Genomic DNA, 21,087 nt, shown 5'->3' on the forward strand with positions numbered 1-21,087 from the left:
TGACAGTTCGGAAGAGAACAGGTTTTAAAAAATGACTGAAGAACAGGTTGAAAGATCCTTGGTTCCTGTGGCCATCAGATTCCACAACCCGTCTTTATAAATTGTGTCTGTTGTGTTTTTCTGTAAGCTGAAATCTTCAACGCTCATGTTAGTCACTTTAAAGCCTTGAACATATTAGAATTTCTTATTTAATTTATTGTTATTGTTGTTATTGCTATTGTGTTATTTGTTTGTCTCTCAATTCCTTCTATTGATATTTTATATTTTTGTCTTTTTAAATCTGCTCCTTCTTTTGCCTATGTTTGCACCAATGCCAAAACAAATTCCTCGTTCAGGCTACTGTACTTGGCAATAAACCCGTTTGTGATTCTGATTGACGTACATAACTTTATTTCTGTGTATTCTGTTAGTAGCATTGCTGCAATATAATTTCTCTCTGCGATTGATAATGTATTTCCATCCCCATATATAACAATTATATAAAAATTTGCTAATCTCAATTTTATTCCATTAATACAAAATGTTGTCACTTATTTTGGAGTGAGAACCCTCACTTCCTCTTTTCTACGTCACGTCAAACCAACAAAAAGAGGATAAAGCCACGCCCTGAATAGGGTCTGACAGGCTGCAGGGTAGTGACCCACCCACACTACAAACTGTAAGTTGCTCTGTATATTGCTATCAATGGTTGATAAATGATGAATATGAAACGAGTAACATTTTCATCCCGAGTTATGTTTTTACATTTTGTGTCCTGTCGGAAACATCATGGTATAGAGGTAGCGTGTCCGTGCCTGTCAGTCTGAGTACAGGGTGAAACTGCTCCACTCTCTATCTCCACCACAACACTTCTAAACTTTAAGCAGCCGCTCTCGGAGCGCTAAACGCGGCCTGTGCGCGTCCTTTGGGGCCTAACCGGAGCGCCGGTGGTGCACTGCGGGGGAAGACGGGTGGAGAGTGGCGGGAAGCCTGGGTACTGAGCCCCCGCCGGCATGTTCGGGTGTCTGGTGGCCGGTCGCCTGGTGCAGACCGACGCGGTGCAGGTGGCCTCGGATAAGTTCGTGTTCAACCTGCCGGACTACGAGAAGGTGAACCACGTGGTGGTCTTCATGCTGGGCACCGTGCCGTTCCCCGCCGGGACCGGCGGCGCCGTCTACTTCTCCTTCCCGGACCCCGTGAGCGGCGGCCCGGTGTGGCAGCTGCTCGGCTTCATCACCAACGACAAGCCCAGCGCCATCTTCAAGATCTCCGGGCTGAAGGCCGGGGACGGCGACGCGGCGCACCCGTTCGGGGCGGTGCCGTCCTCCCCGTGTGGCTCCGTGGCGCAGGTCGGCGTGTCGGTGGAGGCGCTGGACCAGCTGGCGCAGCAGATCCCCGTGGCCGGAGCCGCCGTGTCCTCCGTGGACTCCTTCCTGCAGTTCACCCAGAAGATGCTGGACAGTCTCTACAACTTCGCCTCCTCCTTCGCGGTGTCGCAGGCGCAGATGACCCCGAACCCCAACGAGACCTTCATCCCGTCCAGCTGCGTCCTCAAGTGGTACGAGAACTTCCAGAGGAGGCTGAGCCAGAACCCCAACTTCTGGAAGAGCTGAGGGGTTCAACCCGGGAGGACAGTGTCCAAGCAGTGCCTAGAGCTCAGAGGAGGACCCATCCTCCTCATCCTCCTCCCCATCAGCATCCTCCTCCACTCCATCCTCTCTCCTCCTCCTCTAGCATCAAGATGGAAGAACCCCTATATTCAAGTTTTTGAAATCAGCTTTCAAATCTTCATGGAATCCACAGAAAGTTGCCTGAATTTATTTCCAACTATTTAAATTACACAGATTAGGGTTTTGTCTTGCCTGATTACATCACATTTTGTCTTGAAGCTTCAGTATTGGTTGGTTTTCTTTATCCAAACACAACAGACCTCCTTTGACTCAACTCCTCACATGATATTTAATATGAGCAAAAACCATAAAGTGGATTTGTGACCGAACTGTTCACAGCTGGGAACTCAGAGTTACCAGATGGGACAATCCTATTTCTCAGTGTTCCCATGACAACAAGAAAAAGTGAAGATGAAGGTCAACAAAGGTGAAGAACGTGAATGAAGACGGATGAAATGGGAGTGCAGAGGATCTGGGTGGGCTAAAGAGTGAAACCACTTTGCGGATCTCTTCAGAACTTCCCAGTTTGACAGCAGTGTAATGTACTTTTCCTACTTCGTCTCGAACACTCAGTCATCAGCAGGCGTTTGTGGAGCCGATGCGTCCACTGCTCCGCGTTTTGTTTGTTGGAAGTTCACACGTAATACAAACTTTGCCATCAAAAATCCCTCAAAAACGTGTGAAAACACCAAGCAAATGTGACAGAAGTGGACCAGAGCTTCACAGAATCATGGAAGTTTTAGTTCTGTTTGCCAAATCTCCATTTTAAAGTTTGATTTGCTTGTTTGTTTGTTTTTTTGTTTTTTTTATTTGCATTTCTCGAGGCCTGTTTTTGATTTTTGTTTGCTGTAGGGATTCTTGCAGTTTTCCATTGCGTCAGCTTTATAAATAGTGCTTGCTGGAAAATGTCAATAAAGTGTGATGAAAGTGAGCCTTCTCATTCTGTCATTCAGTTCGGATGAAGCGTCCAGCAGGGGGCGCTGCAGATCTGTTACTCATGATGAAGCAGCTGCTCCAGTTCAATTTCACCAGAAACCTTAAAAAGAGTGCAGCCTCGAATGTTCAAATGAGTGCAAAGGTTTGGTGTCTGATGTGAACCAGTCTGAATATTAGAAAAAGTACAGTAGTTTATGAATAATGTATTTTAAAAACCTCACAATTTGAAGCTCTATATCTTCCTGTTTCAATTCCCAGCTCACAGCACCACAAAAGATTTAACCTTTATGTTAAAGGGATACTTTAACATTTTGGCAAATTGGCCCATTTAACGCAATTCCTTAGTCATTTCGAACAGCATACTTACTGTTTTTTTGTGAGGGCGAGCTGTTGTTTATTCAGAGGTGAGTCGGGGAAGGTTTTCGGGATGGACACAATGGAAGTGGATGGTATTTTTGGTTCCCCTCGTCAAACTCATGAAATACAAAATCCAACAACCCCCAAACACTTTGGTGGACGCGTTATAATCCGCACATTCACTACGCTGTGGAACACCGACAAATAATATTGTAGCGTTACGACACTGAAGCAAATACTGGGAACTACTTTTTCTTTTGAAATCACTACGCCCAGACGCCATGTTTAGTAAGTAGTTCCGTCTTAGCAATCTTCGCATGAACAACTCAATCTCGTAATTTCGCATTAATATTTCACAGCATAGTAAATGTCCGGATTATAACGTGTCCACCAAAGTGTTTTGACGTTGTTGGATTGTGTATTTGATGAGTTTGACGAGAGGGAACAAAAATACCGTTCACCTCCATTGTGTCCATCCCGAAAACCTTCCCCGACTCACCTCTGAGTAAACAACAGCTCGCCCTCACAAAAAAAGTAAGTATGCTGTTCAAAATGATGAAGGAATTGCGCTAAATGGGCCAATTTGCCAAAATGTTGAAGTATCGCTTTAATGTTTGTTAAAATGAGCCACTCAGATCACATAAAAGGAGACATTTTCTTCACCACCTGTACAAGCATGTGTTTCTATATTTCATCAATCTATTGGTGCTTGAAGCCTAACGATTAGCGGGAAGAAGACTCTCATTGTTATCAGATGTTGACTTAATGTATGAATGAGCGAATGACAAGAGGAAGAATCAACAAAACAGCTGAGAAAAATTACCAACAGACAGACTCAGACAGCTCTTAGTAATGGGAGCTGGCTGGAATTTGCGCATGAGAATGCAAAACCGTGCGTGTGGATAAGAGAATGCTGATCAGCTGTGATATACATTGTTATGCATCATTCCTCACTAATAGACACTATTAAGAGAACTTCAATCATCTTGTCATAAATTTGATGTTTCTGTCACATAATGAGTGCGATGCTTGTCTTCTAACCTATCTTTAAAAACACGCTGGTATTTCCCTCAGTCAGAGGGTGAGGTGTCAACGTGCAGCAGCCTTTTGAACCTCACGTCACCAGAACTGGTCGAACCAGGCCGAGCCCCAGCTCAGCAGCACGTTTCACACCGTGAACCGGCCCGACGGGTGAGTCCCACCCTCCAGGTTTGGGGAATAAAGCACGAGTCGGAGCAAGCTCCAGGCACAGCTCCAGACTCTGAGAAGGATTCAACATGCTTCAGCTGCTGCTGTTCGCCGCCGTGCTGATCGGGGGATACGTGCTCCTCACGCAGACGCTCTTCAAACGCTCCAAATGCAAAGGGAATGCAGCCATGGCGGGGAAGACCGCCATCATCACAGGTAAACTGCCTTGATTACAGGTTACAATGACGTCAGCACAGGTGAGACTAACACCATCATGGTAGTGTTGTAGTCCAGACCACCCAGCCTGAGATAGAGTCAAAGACAAGACCAGAACATTCCAAGACCAAGATTTTAAGGTTCTAAGATCAAGCCAAGACCAATTTTTTTTTGGTTCCAAACTGAGTCAAGACCAAGACAGTCGAGATTTTAAGGGGTCAAGACCGAGTCAGGACCAAGACCAAGCCCAGAGCATCCCAAGACCTACACAAGACCAATATTTTAAGGTTACAAGACTATGCCAAGATCAAGATTATTAAGGGGTTGAGACTAAGTCAAACCAAGACCAACACAAGATAAAGACTTTAAGGGGCTGAGATTGAATCAACACCAAGATCCTGAAATGTCTTGAGACCAAGACCACTTTCAAATACTACAAGAGGCAGAGATCAGACAGATTTTATCACAAGTTCGCTCTTCAGTTTTATTACTAACCAATAAAAGCTGTAGAACTTCAAGTCACAAACTGTCTCCTGTTCTTCTCCTTGATGCAGCACTCGGGTTGTGAGTGAAAGCTCTGCAGCTTTTGTTGCTGTTATAGAAATGGGTAATTCATTGATTAGTCACTTCTGAAACTATGTTTAATACACACTTCATTCACATGCTGTAAGTCATCAAAACAAAACCCTAATACTCTTCACTTCCGCCCTTGTTCTGTCTTTCTTTGTTGCTGCAGGAGGAAACACCGGCATCGGTAAAGCCACAGCAATGCATCTGGCCCGGAAAGGAGCTCGAGTGATCCTGGCCTGCCGAAACCGGAACAAAGCTGCAGCCGCCATCGCAGAAATACAGCAGGTAGAAGCAGCAGGATGCAGAGAATCAGCATCTGAGTTATGAGGTCATGGACTGAGTTAAACCGTCAGAGATAAACAGGGAAATAAAGTTTGCGCTTGCCAGTATTACCAGATAAGTTGTGTCATTCCAGGTGATCAGTTTGACCTGACCGCTCACTTTCTGTTCACTTCCTGTCTCAGGAGACGGGCAGTACTGACGTCCTCTACATGCAGCTGGATCTGTGCAGTCTGAAGTCTGTCAGCAGCTTTGCGGAGCGATTCCTGAAGACTGAGAGCCGACTGGATCTGCTCATCAACAATGCAGGTACTCAACCAGCTCCAAAACTACACAATGACAGAAAGAATGCAGACAGACCTTGAGATCCACCGAGAACATCTGTACCCGTGTGTCCTTCCTGCAGGGCTGGTGGCCGACGGGCGCACCGAGGACGGCTTTGGCATCGAGTTTGGCGTGAACCACCTGGGTCACTTCCTGCTGACCTGCTTGCTGCTGGACCGTCTGAATGAGGCTGGCGGGGGACGGGTGGTCACCCTGTCCTCCATGGCTCATCGCTGGGGACACATTGACTTCGAGGTGGGCCTTCAGACCGTTTACACCACAAGAGGGAACAAAATGGAAGACATTACTGCTTTCTTTAGTTGCTGTCTCTCCTTGGAGTGACAGGAAACTCTGCCCACTGGCGCCACTTTAACCCCTCGGAGCGCTCAGGGTGCACCTCCTGTCAGTGTTTCTGTATTTCAGCTTCGGGTGATTTTTTAACGTGTCTAATCTTCCGGGGTGCCTGTGGATGTTCTGTGTGTTTCGGATCATACCTTTTCTGAGAGGGAGCTAGAATCTCAGCTGCTTTCAGACCTGCTGCGACCCTGATGAGATACAGCCTGCTGCACCAAAACAAACACATCCAACATGAATGCAACCACACCAGGGGGCGTACCAACTGCTTTATGTGCTCCACCGGTGTGCCCTGAAAAGCCTCCTCTAGACCAGGAGTGATGCATTGTGGGTAGTTTCCTGAGTGCATCAGATGAGATCAAACATGGGGTTTTGAGTGAACAAACACAGTCGACATAATGCTGGAATTTGCAGTGTCATAATAAATGAACTGGCAGCCATGGAGCAACAGAATGGTAAAAATTCAGTCCTGTATTTCGGATGCCGCGCCCTCTGTGATGAAGGATGTCGCTATAATTAACACCAGTCACGTTTTAGTCAAGCTGACCTGGGTAATTCTCTGCACATGTAACAGACACGATGTGGTTCAGGGTGAAAATTTCCAAAAGGTGGCGGATGTTGTTTTTTGGACATTTTCCAGCAGTAAGAACTCTGTAAATGTGGATGTGTAGAAAAGGTCTTGCACAAGTCGAGAACATCTATCAGTGCACAAGAATCCTTAAACATTTACAGCAGTTCAACTTCTTCTGAGGGCTTCTGAAAGTATTTTTTCAAATCTTTGTTTCTTTGCGACTATTTTAAAGCATACGTATCTCAGAAACTGAAGAAAATTCAAACCTATAATTTCACACACTACTTATTGGCTAGACTGAGATAGTTTATAAAAAATATGAAGCTAATTCAAAGATGTGTAATTGAGAAGTCTCAAGAAGGTTTATTCTAAATGGGAAAACAGAACTGTTGCATCATTATAGTTCCTGTATCTTTATATGATTCTTCCAGAAGCTCAGCAAAGTTATTTTACAAGTTAAAGTGAGTTAAAGCTGAAGACTGCGAAACAATCCTTGAAGATTTACAACAACTAGTATCAACAGGAGTATTTTTGTTTTTCAAATCCAAATTACTTATCTCCAAACTACTCACACTAGTAGTGACTGTATAAACACATTTAATTGACTTGTTAATAAGTGAAAGCAGTATACATGCTCAAGTTAATGTTTCAAATTGCAAAGACAATCATTTTTAGTGAAAAAACTTCAATGAATAAAGCAGAATTTTCTCCCACTGTCATTAAACCTCTGAACTCTTCGTTACACCTGAAGCTTCGATCAGAGTTTATAACCTGCAGGGAGTTCAGGAGTTCAGTGCCAACAGCTGTGGTAACACGTGTGTTTGTGTCTTCTGCCTCACAGATTGCATCTGTCATCCATGACACACGCAGACACACACACATTCTTTCAACATACCGAACATATTGTCTGTTCCCCTGCTGCTCCAGGTGTCCACATCTAATCACAGGACGCCTCCTGAGGCTGTTTGAAACTACGTCACGAAGAATACAAATCAATAACAATGTTACGTCAGTAATACAAAAACCAGAATGACAAGAAAGGTATAAAATCTGTAACCATGTGGCAAAAATTATGTCAACGTGACTCATAATGATATTTAAGATGATAATACAGGTACATTTCAAGACAACAAAAAGGAATCCAGAAAACAAAGAACAATTTCATTGATATCAAATAGATGGAAAACTCACACAAATTAAACTCTCTGTGTGTGTGTGTGTGTGTGTGTGTGTGTGTGTGTGTGTGTGTGTGTGTGTGTGTGTGTGTGTGTGTGTGTGTGTGTGTGTGTGTGTGTGTGTGTGTGTGTGTGTGTGTGTGTGTGTGTGTGTGTGTGTGTGTGTGTGTGTGTGTAGGCTCTGCAGACACAGAAGCACCTGGGTACGGGTGTGTACAGCTGGCAGTTCTTCCAGGCGTACTGCAGCTCCAAACTCTGTAACGTCCTCTTCACACACCACCTGGCCAAGAAGCTGCAGGGAACCAAGGTCACCTGTTACTGCGTCCACCCAGGTAACCTTCACCTTCGTCACAGTCATCATCCTCATCTGTTCCAGGGCTTGTTTGTTGTTTTGAGGTTTGGTGGTCATTTGGTGTGTGTGTTTTTTTTTAAACAATGTGTGTTTTAAGCTGAAGCTTTTCTGTCAATGTACTCTGCATCCGCAGCTATAACGACCTTGGTGCACATGCTCAGCAGCAGCGTTTCAGAAAAGTTGTGTTTCTCCCGTGTACACGGAGACAGCCTCGGGGCGTTGTCAGTTTAGAAGGTGCAGACTGAGGGTTCGAGGTGACGTCCACTGTCCGCTGCCGCCCCCTGCAGGCATCGTGCGGACCGAGCTGTCCCGGCACGTCAGCCTGTGGCAGAAGGTCTTCATCGAGCCGATCGCCCGCCTGCTGTTCCTGGACCCGGAGGCCGGCGCTCAGACCACGCTGCACTGCGCCCTGCAGGAGGGGATCGAACCGCTGAGCGGCCGGTACTTCTCCTGCTGCGCCGTGCAGGAGGTGTGCGCTCACGCCCGTGACGACGAGGCGGCCGGGAAACTGTGGGAGCTCAGTGAGCGGTTCTGCGGCCTGGCGTCCTAACTTCTCTGCCTTCAGCGCTGGGATCGCTGTGCTGCTGCCGACCAGTGGCCGATGTCTGAAAGTGTTTCTTCACATTTAAAGTTTGTACGAGAGAAAATCTGAGCACTGAACGTCAACACTCAAGTAAAAACACTCAGTTAATGTTGAACCACAGCACCTTGTGTTTCCTCATAGTTTTGTTGGACTGTTTCTTTATTTTGTGAAGCATTTACATTTGGAAGTCTGCTATTATCTAAAGTTCTCAGTTTTGTTTTGTTTTTTATATTTTTGGTGTTTGTTTTTCACATTATATAATAAATCTCCAAATCTTCTTGTTTTCTAATTTTTGCTTTTCTTGATGAAATCGTTTGGTCTGTTTTACATACAGATTTTTTGATGTGTGTGAAAATTAAAACTTCCGAGCAGACCGCTCGACCGCTGGAGCAGATGACATGTAATTATAGGTGAAGTTCCTGGTAAGAGAATGGTTCAGCTGAAGCTACATCAGAGGGAGGAAGATGTTCTATCATCAGGATGCTGGCTCTTCTGGAAAGAACAGATCTTTGACAGACAGCAGCTCTGTTTATTAGAGCGAGTCCTGTGTGTGTCCTGTGAAAGGAGCTGCTGCTCCCTGCAGAAAGACTGCAAAACATCACAGTGTCGAAGGCTGATTTGGGATTTCCTCTCAGAGAGATCTGTTCGTAAGTGTTGGAAACTCACCGAGCACTGGAGGGCCTCAGGGACGTGTTCTGGATCCCCGTCTGCATATGAACCGCATCGCAAAGTGTCATGACACAAATAACAGGACAATTCAAAACAACCAGGAGAATACAGACACAAAGTGAAGCTTTCCAGATGTGAAGACATCGGGCCTGAGTGACAGAACCAACAGGTTCTTTCACTCCTCTCAGGCTGTATTTGAACAAAAGGGCATATTTAAGGAACTGTGTGTTCGGTTTTTTTGTCTGTTTAAAACTGCAAAGAAAAAAAACACACCCCCATGATTACTGAATGACAAAAAAGTTAATTTTGTTTCTGTTAATTTTAAATTTTACTTCCTGTGATGCTTCCTGATACATAGAGAAAGTTAAAGCCACTCACAGCATCATTCCATGTTAAAGCAGGCGAAACACACAGAACAGAACACGTTTCAAGTTACACCTGTTGTGGATTTATTAATAATAATAATAATCATAATAATAATAACAGTAACAGAATGCAGTCCAACTGGTCTGAGAAAGTATTGCAGAGAATAATCACAGTTACAAAAATATTTTCCATGTTAGAGGATTTTGTTTCTATATCGTTTACAACCCCCCCCACCCACACCCCGCCACCGACGGCCTGCTGAACGCCGGTGACTCGACTCGCCGCTGCCCCCACAGGCGCGGGTGGTATTACACCGCCGCTTTGCATGAAGTCGAGTTTCTCGGGATTCTGCTCAAACATGACGTCGTCTCATAAAGTGCTGATCTGTGAGTCTCTGCTGTCCTGGTGTGTGTGTGTGTGTGTGTGTGTGTGTGTGTGTGTGTGTGTGTGTGTGTGTGTGGTAGTGTGTGGTATCGGAGTGTGAGCGCAGTGTAGTGAGGTTGATGAATGAGGCAACAGGGATTTTGGTATCTATAGATTCTGCTTGTTGGTAAAGGACTTTTGTTTAGAGCACGTGAAAATAGCTTATATATTCTTGAAACCTCAATTTCATGTATTTTTTCAATGATTGCTGCTTTTACTGAAGATGTCTGCCGTGGCAGAACCTTTCTTCATTTGAAAAGTCTATAAATCCTTATTTTAAACTTTTGCTGACATGTTGAGTTGGTGGGTGGGAGCGTCTCTGTCAGATCTCCTATATAACACACAGTGAAGACACTAAAAGACATCAGGACCTCCCACACTGTTTACATCAATAACCATGGTCACCAGCGATGTCATTGTCTTTTATTGTTCATCATGAATATTTCGATAATTTCAACATCTTTCAAATGAATAATGTTAATTCAGAATTAGTGGATTCGGATGTTTGGCTGTGTTTCTATCTCTGACAGTCAATAATAATCTCTCCCGGCCTCTACCAGTGTCTAAAAGTCTCTGAATGTCTCAAAGGTTCTGTAGAAGGTCTGTGACCCAATCACCCATGGTTTCTAACAGTCTACAAAAGCCTCTGGATGCCTCTGAAAGTCTCCGAATGTGTCAAAGTCTCTGAAAGTCTCTAACATTACCGTCGTCTTCGTCGTGTCCGATTACACACGGAGCAACCAGGGCTTTAATGAATTCACACTGATTTTTCAGAAATACACTCCGATTCTGACATGATTTCCTACAGGTTTTTAATTTCAACTTGAGCCTTTTAAGCCATCAAGATTTCTTAGATTTGATCTTGCCATATTTTCTTTTCTTTTTTTTTTTATGACAATTCAATTCAGAAGTCATCCAGATTTTTTTAACTGCTTCATCATGACCCTGTTATGAAATGAGTTCATCGTGATGGCCTCCTCAGGAGGTAAACACACTCCAGTTGTTTATTTACTGCATCTTTAAAGATAAAATGAGGCAGCTTTTTTCTGAGTCATTTAGTAGACAGTTGAAAATGGGAGTGATACTAAACTGGGCATTAAATGGCGACTATTCAAATCAAAACAACACATATGGCTGAAAAGTAGGAATTTACTTTTCATTTAAATGAAATTTTTTTGTAAATTTATGCCAGAATGGCGAAAACTTAGGCTTGAACTTTAGAATGGTTTATTATGTGTTTGTAACTCTCATGGCAGACTTGAATGACCGGGAAGAAAAACTAAAACACTTAGTCAAAGAAGAAAGAGTTCTGATAAAAAGTTTGGTTCAGTTTAGATTCTCAGCACCTTTTCATGTGAAAGTTTTTTTTTTTCCCCCGTTTGTTTGATTATTTTGGCAGCTATGGACTTCCGTCCATGTCTGAAGCAGAGGAATCTGGAAGATTGTCCCACAGGTGTTCCCATACAGGTGTGGACTGTTCAACCCAGAACCTTTTGTGCTTTTGTTTTAGTTAAATATGGAATTTTAATAGAAATACTTAACCAGTGTGACGTCGCTTTTCTCTACGACCACCAAAACAAAAATCCTTGAGGGATTTTCGTTTTTACATATAAATACTGAAATCAAAACAGATTAATCTTAAGCCCCGCCTCCTCGTTGAAACCAACCACATGTGACAATGTCTCTCACTCTGTCCGCTCATCCACTGGTGGTTTAACGTTGGAGACTCCGCCCATTTAAAAAAAAAAAACTTATTTTAAAATACTAAAATAGTTGTGCTGGACAGAACCAGCAGGAGGTCCTTTTATTTTGAAATATCCAGTCAGAGATCCTCCAATGAAGGTGATTTTGAATAAATTCAGAGTCTAATTCTGTCCATGGCTTCTTCTTCGTTGGTGTCTCCTGTTTTTTTTTTTTTCCCCATTTATTTTTACTCACGATCCAACGGTTTCATCTTGATAAATGAAAAATAAAGGAAGTGTTTCTCTGCATAAGGAAACCAGACGATGGTTTTCTGTTCTCTGGTCGGTCAGAGAGATTTCACTGTGTGCGTCCGCGTCGATGGTGGCGGCCATGATGGCGGCCCTCGGCCCGGCGCTCTCTCTCTCTGGTTTTGTCTCTCCTCTGTGAGTCTGAAGGCACTTGATGTGGTGGCGGCTGAACTCTCACAGAGCGACACACCGCCGGTAAAAAGCTGCTCTCTCGCTGTAAAAAAAAACACGAGGAGCCGCAGTGCGCCGATCCTGTGGTGGTACAGTACTGCTGATTGAGGGGGGTGGGACATGTCGTGGTAGTTAGGGGGTGACAAGTGATATTATGGGGGGGGGGGTTGGGTTGGTTGAAGGGATGACAAAGAACATTCAATCGGGTACTCTTCTTTTCAGACACTGCTGCACTGAAAGCTCCATTCATTCAGTTCATTACAGAGAGGAGTCCCTCAGGGCTCCATACTAGGTCCTCTATACTCTTCTATACTCTTCTACACAATTTAGTCATTCAGCTCAATTTCAACTGGCAAAGTTTCATCCTATGAAGATGAGGTTGGCTTTTATGGCAGAACGTATCTGAAGAAATTGTCATTTTTACTTTTGCAGTGCAGGAACATTTGACAGATCTGTATTTAAATGTTAGACTGAGGGTTAGAATCAGAGAGTCGAACTAATTTTACTTCATGCTGCTCAGTGTGACCTCCACCGAGCAGCAAAAGAAGAGCATGAAAGTATAAAAACAGCTCATCTTGGCTGAGCTGTAGTGCAAAGAAGTATGAGTGCATTCTGTCAATCTTCACATTGAGTATTTTGTTCTTCTTTTTCTTTTTTTTACTAAAATCACTATGAAGCTTCATCTGAGAAAATCAGTGCAATCTTAAATCTTGTTCCTGCACAGTGTTTCTGTCCTAACTGATGTGAAGTGGTTACAATACTTCTGCAGTCTTCACTATGTTTTCACAAACTCATTTCAACTTTCTTGCACGCTCAAGTTTATTTTGCTAGCAGTAAAGTTGCTAGCCTTCACTGCTGCAGTACTGAGTGCAGTGCTGCCATCTGCTGTTCAGCTGTGGGTCTCGGCGTTGTGTTGTGTCACCGCCATTAGTGGAAAAGAAAAAAAAAAAGTTACATTACTCTTTGAAACCAAGCATGTTTGGTTTCACTGTCATGTGTAGTGTGCTAACTCTGCTAATGGCAACGCTGACACTAAAATGACCGTGGCCCTTTCAACGTCGCCTGGTGGTGTTACTGAGTGAAGTTCTGAGCAGGAAGTCACTCTGCAGCTCTCACTGGACCTTCAGTTGCAGGGGGCAGGAATAAATCATGAGGCTGATATGTGGGGTGGTGAGGGTGGGGTCAAAGGTGGAGGCGTCCCACGGGGGGGTGGGGTCACCTTTGCCGGCAAATCAAGGCCAGACTCAGAGTGACGCAGAGCTGCCATATATGGGGCGAGGGTGGCGGGGCGATCGACCTCAGATCTGAATGAGAAAGAGAGAGAGTAGAGAGAGTTGGTGCTTAACAGCCCCACAGCCGTGACGATCAAGTTCAATTGGTTTTGAATGAAAATAGAGCCACGCTCACTGTTGGGAGGCGGGTCTTTACATTCACCCTCCTCGATGGTGACGTCGTCAATGGCGATATCTCCCTCGATTCCAGCGCCACGGACTCCCTCCATCACCATCTCCGAACACACAAACATATAGACTCATGTAAAGACACAAAGTGCATGTTCTAAATATCAGAAGGTGAGGCCTGTAGGAGCATCGCTGAGGTCTGATTTAAAGGGTCAGAGTGGGTGTGACCTGTGGAAAATTTAGCGTGGTCATTTTGTGGTTTGTTCTAAAGTGAGAGGGAGTTTGGTGAAGTGGGCGTGGCCTGTGGCACCTGGAAGGCGGTGGTGGGGTGGATGTTGACCTTGGCCTGCCTCCAGCGGTCTCCTTGGTTACCGGTCAGACTCCAAACGGACTCGTCTGTCACGGTCTGGCCTTTCTGCCTCAGGTAGACGTTCAGAGCTCCTGCAGGACAAACAGAGGCGTCAGCCAGGCGAGCTCCCGCCTCACGGCGAGCGGTACCTTAACGGGACGGCGTCCTCACCGATGTGTTTGCCGTACATGTGGTAAAAGAAGGCGAAGCAGTAGGCGGGGCTGTTCCCGCCCTTTGAATTCATGTTGAAGGTGGGAGACAGCAGGCGGGCTTTGTCCCCGTCCTGCCGAGGCCTCGATGTCTCGATGTACATGTAGAACCCTGAGGGCACAAGCGGGGTCAAAGGTCACAGATCACAAATCTCTTTACTGCTTCAAATGGTTTCTGCTAAAAGTTCCAGGATTGAATCAAACAGAAAAGAGAAAGAAAAAACTGGGGCAAGTTCTCTAAATTGTGTGTAAGTGACTATGATTTTATCCTAAAACTTTTTGGGCAACTGAAACTGGCCAAAAAGACTTACGATGCGCAACATCATTATTTATCCTGAAAACATGATTTCAGCTGTATGCATTGATTCTGGGATGTTTTCATCTTCAAAAGATGAAAACATCGCATGAGCATAAAAAGTGGTTTGATTTGAGGCCACAAGGCCTTTAAAGTTGTGCAGAACATCCAGGCGAGTGTTTTTCCTGCAGGCAGAGACGACGGTTTGTTCTTCAGTGAAAGGAGAGTTTCAGCTTCAGCTTGTTCACAGATCAAGAGAAAAAATATATTTGTGCGAAGGCGCAGGTGTCTGTTTTTTCTGACGTATTCAGGCTCGTGCAGAAGCACAGAAATAAAGATGTTAATGATCCTGAGTCATATTTCAAGGTGTCACACGTTCGTTTCACCGTACGATGAGTTTCTGCCAGAATTTTTACAGATTTCAGAAATAAAATGGATGTTTTTAGCGTTTTGTTATTCTTGTTATGAATATTAATGTAGTCAATTTCAAAGTCAAATTCACAAATAATATTTGAAAACTGCCAGAGTTTCACCATGACATAAAAAAATGAGTAAAAACAAAAACTGTTAAAACTGTTCCTCTTAACTCTGCAGCTGAACGGGGAATCCAACCTGTGACAGAGTTCTCATCCGGCTAAACACGTTTGACCGGACACTTAAAAAGGACGTGATGTAACAGGACATGTCGAGTGTCATTGTGTGTGTGTGTGTACCTTGCTTGGAGCCGGTGCGGTCAGTACTGGGTCCAGTGTTCGGTGTGTATTTGGTGTCTCGCGTGGCGGCGCTGTGACGCGTCCAGTCAAACTCGTCCGTTTTGTCTTGAGAGAACAAACACACCGCTTCGTCTTCGAAACCACACTGGAACTCCCCTGAGCACAAAAACAAACACACACACACACACACACACACACACACACACACACACACACACACACACACACACACACACACACACACACACACATACACACGCGCGCGCACGCACACACACAAATAAAGATCTGTCTTGTACTTTAATTAAAGGTGTGTGTGTTGCTGTGAGTTGAAAGAAAAGCCACTCACTGAGATGTGGGTTTACAGGAGCTGTGGAGGGAAAGAAAACAGGACAAATCGGTTCAGCAGGGTCAAAAATAATAAATATAACACAAAAAGTAGACCTGGGGTCTGTTTCAAAAAGCAGGTTTTGAGTCTTTTCACCCTGAAATGAGGGAAACTCAACTCAGAGAAAGAGGGGAATTCTGTTTCACAGAGAGAGGTAACTTTATATTAGTAAAAGCAGCAAGATGTTGGGAATAAAACACCTGCACAATCAAACAGACCTTTAATATTTACTTTGTATTGTAAAATATGTTCAAAATGCGCACGGTGCCCCCACGAGATTATGCCAAGGTCTCACTGTTTGGACAAGTTTTTATCTTTCATTTTAAACTGTTGCCAACTGCGTTTCTCCGCTGTGCGATTGCACCTATCTGAAATCAATTATTAGGCTACCATTCAGGCAGTTTCACCCTGTAATATTATTGTGATTGCAAAGGACTGCATTTAAACTGATGCATTTCCCCGAGCAGCAATGTTCTCCCTCTCTTTTAGAGCTGCAGCCTGTTACACTACTTGCTAAAGACATATTAAAAAGGCGCCGCTTGAGCACATTAAAATGTCTGATTCTAGCGGGGTGAAAAACCCCTCCCTCCGCTTCCCTGTTGCCATGGCGACTCGTGGACTCGGGGCTCCAGTAATGCTGCCTTTTTATAGTTGTGTCGCACACACTTAACTCCAAGTTAAACTAAATGACAGGAAGCATCATTACAAATGTAGACCTCCTCCTCCTCATTCATGTTCTACAGATGTCTGTTTGCTAGAAGTCATACAGACGACTTACTGAAGTTTTGACAGATATTATTATTGAAGTTTTTTACAGAAGATTCACCCCTCAAACTGATTCAGCAGGTAAGGAACAGCTGATGAATTTAAAGGAGTGCTATGTTCATTTCATTCACACGTCGTCACAATAAATAGCGCCTCTCAAGAAGTCATGTCTCTTCTTCTGTTGTTGGACTGACAGCGGGAAGAGTGGTAGACCAGCTCGCTGCACTGTCTGCTGGTACAAAGTGGTATTACAGGACTAATCAGGGTGTGTAAGTTTTTGTGCTCCATGGTGTTGACGATTTATGTTGTAAATCACTGCAGGATGAATTAATGTCCTAATCAGACATCTTTAAACAAGTGTTATTATTGAACACTTTTTAGTGGTTAATGAGCAACTCCATTTTCTGAGTTTACAGAATCACAACTCAAAATAAGGTCTTTGTATTTGAAGTGCAAAGCTGCTTAAATTTCACGTGTGACTGAAAGCGGAGCTGGGACGTTGGCGCCGTACCGCTGTACGTGATGACGCGCTCCGTGGCGTCTCCCTCGCCGTAGCGGGTGATGGGGGTAAGGCGGACCAGGTAGGACTCGGGCTTGACCAGCTCGGTCAGGTTGTGGGTCAACAGCTCCCCCTTCTGGATGTTTCCCTCCATGGGAATCTCCTGCTCCCACCAACGGGTCTGACCCATCTGAGGCGGACACAACAAACGACGTCGACGACAAGGTCTTTATATAAACGGAAAAAAACTACAACAGACAACAATAAGGTCTCGATAAAACAAAAAATTATTTCAACATGTTGATTAAACAGCAACGTTGTGTGAGAGACCCTGACCTGTCTGAGGCCCAGCCTGTAGGCCAGGATCCGGTCCACAGCGTTGGGCTCCATCTGAGTCCACTGCAGCTTGAAGCCATAAACTCTGGGTCGGTTCTGCCACAGCGCGCTGTAGGTGTCGTAGTAAAACTCCGGAGGGTACGCCTTACCTGAGGAGAGGAGGAGTTAACCTGCTGGTTCACGGAACAGAAACATTCTGTCAAATCACGAACCCCTTCCACACACTCTCAGTGAGTTTGTTCACACACACATTTCATCTTTAAAGAAAAACAACAACCGCTTTGTTCAATGTGGGAGCACGCAACAGCTGATTATGGTCCATCTGCTCACACACGGCCAGAAGATCCTCTGTCACAGAACATCTGCAGCCCTCTATCACTGTGTGTTGGTGCTTTAAGACCTGCAGCGTCTCAGTTTCAGACCTGAAAACTTCACAGATCAGATGTTTCCCTCCACGACTACCAGAGGGTGAAGGTTCCTCGTCCCACAGACAGAGGCGCCGACTGAACGCAGGTTTCCTCTGCACATTACTCACGAAGCCTTCGGCTCCGCGAGGAAACCCACAGAGATCTGACTAACTTAATTAAACACAACAGTCCTTCGGGTTCTACCTCTCCCAACACTTGAGTCCTCACACACGTCCCAGCAGAATCAACTGTCCACCGTCGCGGTATAATACTTACAACATGCTCAAGTTTATCTACAGGTCATTCAGGATTCTTTGTGCCAAGTCCAAGCAGAATCCAAGCAGTCAAGTTTAAGTCTCAAGACATTCGCATTTACAAAAAATGACAAATCTAGGTCTTGTAAGGTCCAGTACAAGTACAAAGACAACAGCTTTCAGATTGAATTAAGTCTGTGAGGTCGAGTCCCGAGTCTGATAAAAGACAAGGATGGAGTCTCAGACGATCTGAAACAATCAGTTTTAAGTGCAGTTTAAAGTCTTGTCTCAAAAAAAGTTCTGATCTAATGCCAGAAAAAGAAGTCCCAAAGGCTTCAGCCGCGCCTCACCTGTAACCAGGAACGTGCAGCGCCCGGCGCCGGCCTCGTTGGTAATGTCACAGGTGTACTCGCCGTAGCCCTCCCGGTTCAGAGCTCGGACCTGGTAGTTTGTGTCGTCTTTCTGATCGCTGAACTGACCGACCGTCAGCAGGCGGGAGCCCAGCTTCCACTCGTAGCGCAGCAGGCGGGCCGGGTGGGCTCGCAGGAGTCGGCAGGTCAGGCTGAAAGCGCGACCGAGCGCCTGACGGACCTCCGTGTACACCGGCTCCACCACGGGTGGGACTGTGGGACGACACAAACCAAATCGTGCTTTAACCAAACAGGCTGAAACCTGAAATAGATCTCCATTACAAGCCCGAGAATTCAGCTTTGTGTTCCTCAGGATTTCTGCACACTGTGGAAAATAATCATCTCTCTGACCTCCAGTTTTCCTGCTGAGGCTGTCTGGCGCCCCCCCCCCTGCCGAGGGGGCCGGCACCACACTTTGAACACCACTCCTGATTGAGTGGCAGCAGATGGAGGGTACAATACTGTACATCAAACACTGTGCGTGTGTGTACGTGTGTGTGTTTTATAGACCAGCTGCTGTCATCATTCAGTGGTTTTTTGTCTGCCTCACTGTCGTCTTTTAATCCTTTAAGAGGACCAAAAACTCGTCAGATTATCGTCACAGTCCAAAGAAACACGGGCAGCTCAGTTCACATGTGGCTCCGAGGCTTCATCTGGCTGCTGTCCTCTGTTAGCATGTAGCATCTGTTAGCCCGCGTGAGCACGTGGCCATCACAGTAAGGCCGTGCTGACATGCAGAACGACACCGAGGAGATTTTTCTGGTGACTCTGCCCGTTTCTGTCGGAGCCGCTCGCTGCTCGTCAGCAGCTTCACGCTCGCTCGGTAAATCTGAGCCGCTCGGATGTCGTTCTTCTTCTCTGGCAGTAATCCACCTGTAATCTGACGCACGTTAATCTGCTTAGCAAAAACAGCAAATTTACAGAAGAGGGGAAGAAACGCTGCGTTTAAAAAGTGTTTCTCAGCAGAAAGAAAAACAGCAGCTTCAGCTCCCACTGAGGGAAAAAGACACCGCTGAACACAGATCAAACACCACGAAAACACAGAGGAAGATGCACAGAAGCACAGCTAAAACAAGACTGAATCACAGCTGATACAGCACTAAGCACACAACTGAAATGCAACAGAAACACTACGGAATCACAGCCAAACACACAGCCGAAACACCACATAAACAAATCTGAACACAGATAAAACGTCACAGAATCACAGCTGAAACATCACAGAAACAGAGCAGAAGCACCATTATTAAACTACCGGTACTTAACGTGCAGCTGAAACACAAAGGAATCAGACCCTGCTTTTTCGTCAGAGGCTGCACAACAGCGTCTGAAGTAAACAGGAATCACACAGTTTCAGATTTGACGTATTCTAAAAGTGGAGTAGAGCCCTTCTTCAAATGATGGCTTTAAATGAAGCTTAAATGATGCTGTTCGGAGGTCACAGTTAGGATCACAGAGGCGTCCTGAGCCGTCGTCACAACAGAAGATCTGGAGGAGGAGAGCTCATCAATGAAATGAAGCAGAAAGTGTTCACAGAGCGGCGGCGTCCTCATTAAAAACACTGTGTGCTGCATTTCAAACACTACTGATGGTTTTGAACAGTGCATGAGGCTGCTGACGGTTTGTCCTCGGGATATTTGAGAAGTTATTATTTTTAGCGTCTCTCCGTTGGCTGATATGATGCCAACTGTTGTGAGGATTTGAACAGACTCCCGCAGTTCGTCCTTCCTCCGGTCTGGCAGCCACAGTGTTTACAGAAGTACGACGAGAAGCCACGAGCGGCGAGCGGCGGCATCCTCCGCGCAGAACAACAGACAAGTGAGCAGCGAGGAGCCTCAATGATATCAGGCCGCAGAGGAGCTCCTTCAGCTGGATTAAAACCAACTTCAAACAGCGTCATCGAGGACAGGTACAAACCAGAACACCTGCCTGCGCCGGGATTTAAAGAATCCCTCACTGTAAACTCATGAAGCTCAACAGAGAAGAAACAGTGACGAATCTAGAGCGGACATGTTTTCATTTATTTCAAATACTGAGAGTAATCTATTCCGTTTACTAATCTGTGTGTGTTGTGTGTTTACATGTGTACGTGTGTGTGTGTGTGTGTGTGTGTGTTACCCACACTGCACCACCAGCTGGATGAGGGCCTCCCGTGGCTTCACGTTGAATCCGTTGTACTGGCTGGTCTGACAGCGGTACGTTCCGCTCATGTCTCGGCTCACGTTGTGGATCCTCAGGACGCCGTCGTAGCTCTCCGTCTGCAGCGAGCCGTCCGGCATCAGCAGCGGCGCGGCCGCCGCCGACCCGCTCTCCTCCACCCGCGACCACAGGATGATGGGCTTGGGTTTCCCCGACACCAGACACTGCAGGTCCACCGTGTCCCCCTCCTGGACGATGAGATGAGAGCGGCCTCTGGGGACGGTGAGCTCCGGAGGAACTGCAGGGACAGACGGGAAGACACGTCAGCAGGTTTGACACACAGTGACTCATGTTCCAGAGAGAGCAGATTTAATCCAGTACGAGGGACAGTAAAGTAGAATGCAGCAACAGATACAGAAATTTAGAATCTGGTAGATAGAAAGAGAAAAGTAGAAACCAGTGAAAGAGACTGGATAGTAGCATCCTGTACAAAAAACAGTACAATCCAATAGTAGAGACAGCAGACTAGAACCAGACACAGAAGGTGGAATTCAGTACGAGCAGAGTACAATGTGCTGGTGCTGAATGTTTGTCTGACAGTAGAGTGAGGTCAAGCTCGAACTTTTTCTTTTTCCAACATTATATTTCACATTCTGTTCATAAGTCTGAGTTTGTCTGCCTCACCCTGGAATCACCACAGTAACCAGAATCAGCTGTTGATTGGCTGATGGGAGAGTCTTATGTCCATC

General features: G+C 45.4%; 3 protein-coding genes across 3 annotated transcripts in view; 2 read left to right on the plus strand and 1 right to left on the minus strand.

Moving 5' to 3' along the window:
* Positions 1-605: 605 nt before the first annotated feature.
* On the plus strand, positions 606-8,825 carry LOC115406973 (dehydrogenase/reductase SDR family member 13-like). Its single transcript, XM_030117276.1, has 7 exons — positions 606-658; positions 4,017-4,346; positions 5,083-5,201; positions 5,381-5,504; positions 5,602-5,774; positions 7,798-7,951; positions 8,259-8,825. The coding sequence occupies exons 2-7, from the start codon at positions 4,220-4,222 to the stop codon at positions 8,519-8,521; spliced, it is 960 nt and encodes a 319-aa protein (XP_029973136.1). The 5' UTR covers positions 606-658; positions 4,017-4,219; the 3' UTR covers positions 8,522-8,825.
* On the plus strand, positions 612-2,574 carry hikeshi (heat shock protein nuclear import factor hikeshi). The gene has a single exon (XM_030117278.1). It carries the CDS (start codon positions 993-995, stop codon positions 1,590-1,592), a length of 600 nt encoding a protein of 199 aa, XP_029973138.1. The 5' UTR covers positions 612-992; the 3' UTR covers positions 1,593-2,574.
* Positions 8,826-11,934: 3,109 nt separating the features above from the next.
* mdga2a (MAM domain containing glycosylphosphatidylinositol anchor 2a) overlaps positions 11,935-21,087 on the minus strand; it is a 31,333-nt gene continuing 22,180 nt past the window's right edge. The window contains exons 8-17 of the mRNA XM_030117043.1: positions 20,322-20,636; positions 18,140-18,412; positions 17,129-17,277; positions 16,805-16,982; positions 15,490-15,510; positions 15,141-15,296; positions 14,095-14,244; positions 13,885-14,015; positions 13,582-13,681; positions 11,935-13,478 (exon numbers count right to left, since the gene is read on the minus strand). Coding sequence (XP_029972903.1) covers positions 13,390-13,478; positions 13,582-13,681; positions 13,885-14,015; positions 14,095-14,244; positions 15,141-15,296; positions 15,490-15,510; positions 16,805-16,982; positions 17,129-17,277; positions 18,140-18,412; positions 20,322-20,636 — 1,562 coding nt within the window. The 3' untranslated portion in view covers positions 11,935-13,389. The remainder of the gene's footprint in view (positions 13,479-13,581; positions 13,682-13,884; positions 14,016-14,094; positions 14,245-15,140; positions 15,297-15,489; positions 15,511-16,804; positions 16,983-17,128; positions 17,278-18,139; positions 18,413-20,321; positions 20,637-21,087) is intronic.

The sequence above is a fragment of the Salarias fasciatus genome, chromosome 19 (genome assembly GCF_902148845.1).
Source record: "Salarias fasciatus chromosome 19, fSalaFa1.1, whole genome shotgun sequence".
In the NCBI taxonomy this organism is placed as follows: domain Eukaryota; kingdom Metazoa; phylum Chordata; class Actinopteri; order Blenniiformes; family Blenniidae; genus Salarias; species Salarias fasciatus.